The 2910-nt window shown below is 44.8% G+C and overlaps 1 protein-coding gene across 1 annotated transcript in view; it reads right to left on the bottom strand.

Moving 5' to 3' along the window:
* Window positions 1–2910, bottom strand: part of LOC117959736 (unconventional myosin-XVIIIb-like) — a 34100-nt gene that overhangs the window by 13527 nt on the left and 17663 nt on the right. The window contains exons 17-19 of the mRNA XM_034897015.1: window positions 2684–2821; window positions 2075–2260; window positions 361–573 (exon numbers count right to left, since the gene is read on the bottom strand). Of these exons, the coding sequence (XP_034752906.1) occupies window positions 361–573; window positions 2075–2260; window positions 2684–2821 (537 nt within the window). The remainder of the gene's footprint in view (window positions 1–360; window positions 574–2074; window positions 2261–2683; window positions 2822–2910) is intronic.

Consider the following 2910-nt stretch of genomic DNA (forward strand, 5'->3'; position numbering starts at 1 on the left):
CCGTGTGTGTGTGTGTGTGTGTGTGTGTTGCTGTTTTTGTGCTAATAACTGAATAATTATTGAAGCTCCTTCTCTTTTACTCAGGAAGGTCAGGGAGAAATGTGTTGAGAGCGAGAACAAGAACTCGCTGAGTCTGAATCTCGCCGTCTAACTGGAGATAATGTTTAATATCTGTCTGAGGTCATCGGGTCTTTATTGGACCATTATGGACTCCTAAAACCTGCCAGGCTCAGACATTTGTTTAAGAGGTTCAACGTAACCTTTTCTGTTGGAGTTAACAAGCATAAGAGGCCATTTTGAAGACTGAGATTCCACTTTATTACAGACTCACTCACTCGATATATAAAGTCTGGCATCTACCACACCAGACAGGACCCCAGGTGCAGGCTGGGTAAAGACGCCACTGAGACAGTCTGGCACGTAAAATGAAGCACGTGAAATACAGGCAGGTGTGCGGCGTATACACGGAACCGAGCGGCTGGCGTTGCACAGGAACATCTGTGCCGAGTATAGGCTGGAAGTCCCAAGGTCCACGTGGCAGGAACCTCCAACGGTGGAGGAGACTCTGAGATCCTGTGGGACTCCAGATCCAGACATGTGTGAGAGAATAAATTTAATTTAATTAATCTTATTTTATCTTTTTTTGTAGTTTATTTTAATTTAATTTAGTTTATTTATTTTATTTTATTTTATTTTGTTTGATTTAATTTAGTTTAGTTTTTTAATTTCATTTCATTTAATTTATGTTATTTATGTTATATTTTTAATTTCATTTCATTTCATTTCATTTCATTTTATTTTATTTTATTTTATTTTATTTTATTTTATTTTATTTTATTTTATATATTTATTGATTTATGGGAAAAAAAGAGTAAAAAATATAGGGAACGATCAAACGAGGTGCTGAGTGTTTTTTAATTTTACTTTTTAATCAACTTTTTCTTCCCATCAGACGTCTGATGAGTATTTACGCAGAGAGCCTCCGTCCCGCTGTGAGAGTTTTGCAGTTATGAAAGTGATGTTTTCTAATGTTCCAGATAATGCACCAGCTGTTGTTTTGAGAACAGCGGAGAAGTTTCGGGAAGTGGGGAATACTTCAGTCGTAGCCCGGAGGAAGCGGTTACTGCCAAGGAAGCAGCAGCCTGGATGTTAAAGGGCCCATATTATTAAAAAAAATTTGGGGGTTATTTTGTGTCTCTGGTGCTTCCACACACATAAACACTTAGAAATAAACTACCCATGGTGGGTCTAATAATGGTGATAATGGTGGTTCCGGATGGATCTTACCAACTCACTCTGGAGCTAACCCTAGTGAGATGTCTCACTCTGGAGCTAAAACTAGAGAGATGTCTCACTCTGGAGCTAAAACTAGAGAGCCTGGAACTTGTGCCTTTTTGGGGGTCGTTAAGCCTTAAATCCCAGATTTATCCACTTGACGTCCATAATTTATCACATTTTTGCCCATTTCTGCCGCGAGCTCCGTGCTACCGCTCTGTGGTGCATGGCATTTCTGACCCGGTGCGAGTGTGAGTGTGTTGAGTGTGTTAACAGCTCCATGTGAGTGTGAGTGTGTTACCAGCTCCATGAGAGTGTGAGTGTGTTACGAGCTCCATGTGAGTGTGTTACGAGCTCCATGTGAGTGTGTTACCAGCTCCATGCGAGTGTGTTACCAGCTCCATGCGAGTGTGTTACGAGCTCCATGCGAGTGTGTTACCAGCTCCATGTGAGTGTGTTACGAGCTCCATGTGAGTGTGTTACCAGCTCCATGTGAGTGTGAGTGTGTTACGAGCTCCATGAGAGTGTGAGTGTGTTACCAGCTCCATGCGAGTGTGTTACGAGCTCCATGTGAGTGTGTTACCAGCTCCATGTGAGTGTGTTACGAGCTCCATGTGAGTGTGTTTCCAGCTCCATGCGAGTGTGTTACGAGCTCCATGTGAGTGTGTTACCAGCTCCATGTGAGTGTGTTACGAGCTCCATGCGAGTGTGTTACCAGCTCCATGTGAGTGTGAGTGTGTTACCAGCTCCATGCGAGTGTGAGTGTGTTACCAGCTCCATGTGAGTGTGAGTGTGTTACCAGCTCCATGCGTCTGCGGCCGCTGTCCTGCTCCCTCTGGACCAGCTCCTCCATCTCCAGCCTCATGTCCTGCACACGCTGCTGGTAGTAGCGGGCGTTGTCCCGCTCGCGAGCCTCGGCCCGGGCGCTCTGCTCCAGCTCCTCGCCCAGACGGACCACGCTGTCCCTCAAACGCAACACCAGCACCTGCACATCAGGGGAGCACGGGACAGCATTTAACCCGTGTGTTGTCCTCCCGTCAACCATGAAAAAAAAACAATTTTTAATCAACATTATTATCGCTTTTTCCGTCATTTTATCACTTTTTTTAACGTTTTGGGTACTAACTGTGTGACGAAAATAAACTTTATTTAGGAGACAGTTTCAATACTTTTTTTAATCATTGTGGTTTAACAACTTACCCAAGCTTTTAGACCAGGCTGTACAGATTTCAGGCATGTACAGTATTTATAGATACTCAGACAAAAGACGTCACAATGTGCAAAAAAATACCAACGTAGGCCCTGGCGGAGCCTCGTTAGTGCAGAGTTCAAAGGGTTAATATCTTCCCTATTCACCTGCAGTGTCTTCCTTTAAAAACAATACTGCATTTTCATAATTTCTTCTCACCTCAAACCTCTTGACTTGCCCTCTCTGAAACTCCAGTTTGTTTTCCAGGTCACACACGCGCGCCTCCTGTTTGCTGACGATGCTACGCCCCACAGTGGACGCCTCCAGGAACTGCACCCTCGACGCGCTCTGCTGGAGCTGCATGGGTGGGTGGAGGGAGAGAGAAGGGTGGAGGGAGAGAGAAGGGTGGAGGGAGAGAGAGAAGGGTGGAGGGAGAGAGAGGGTGG

Source organism: Etheostoma cragini, chromosome 16 (assembly GCF_013103735.1).
Source record: "Etheostoma cragini isolate CJK2018 chromosome 16, CSU_Ecrag_1.0, whole genome shotgun sequence".
Taxonomy (NCBI): domain Eukaryota; kingdom Metazoa; phylum Chordata; class Actinopteri; order Perciformes; family Percidae; genus Etheostoma; species Etheostoma cragini.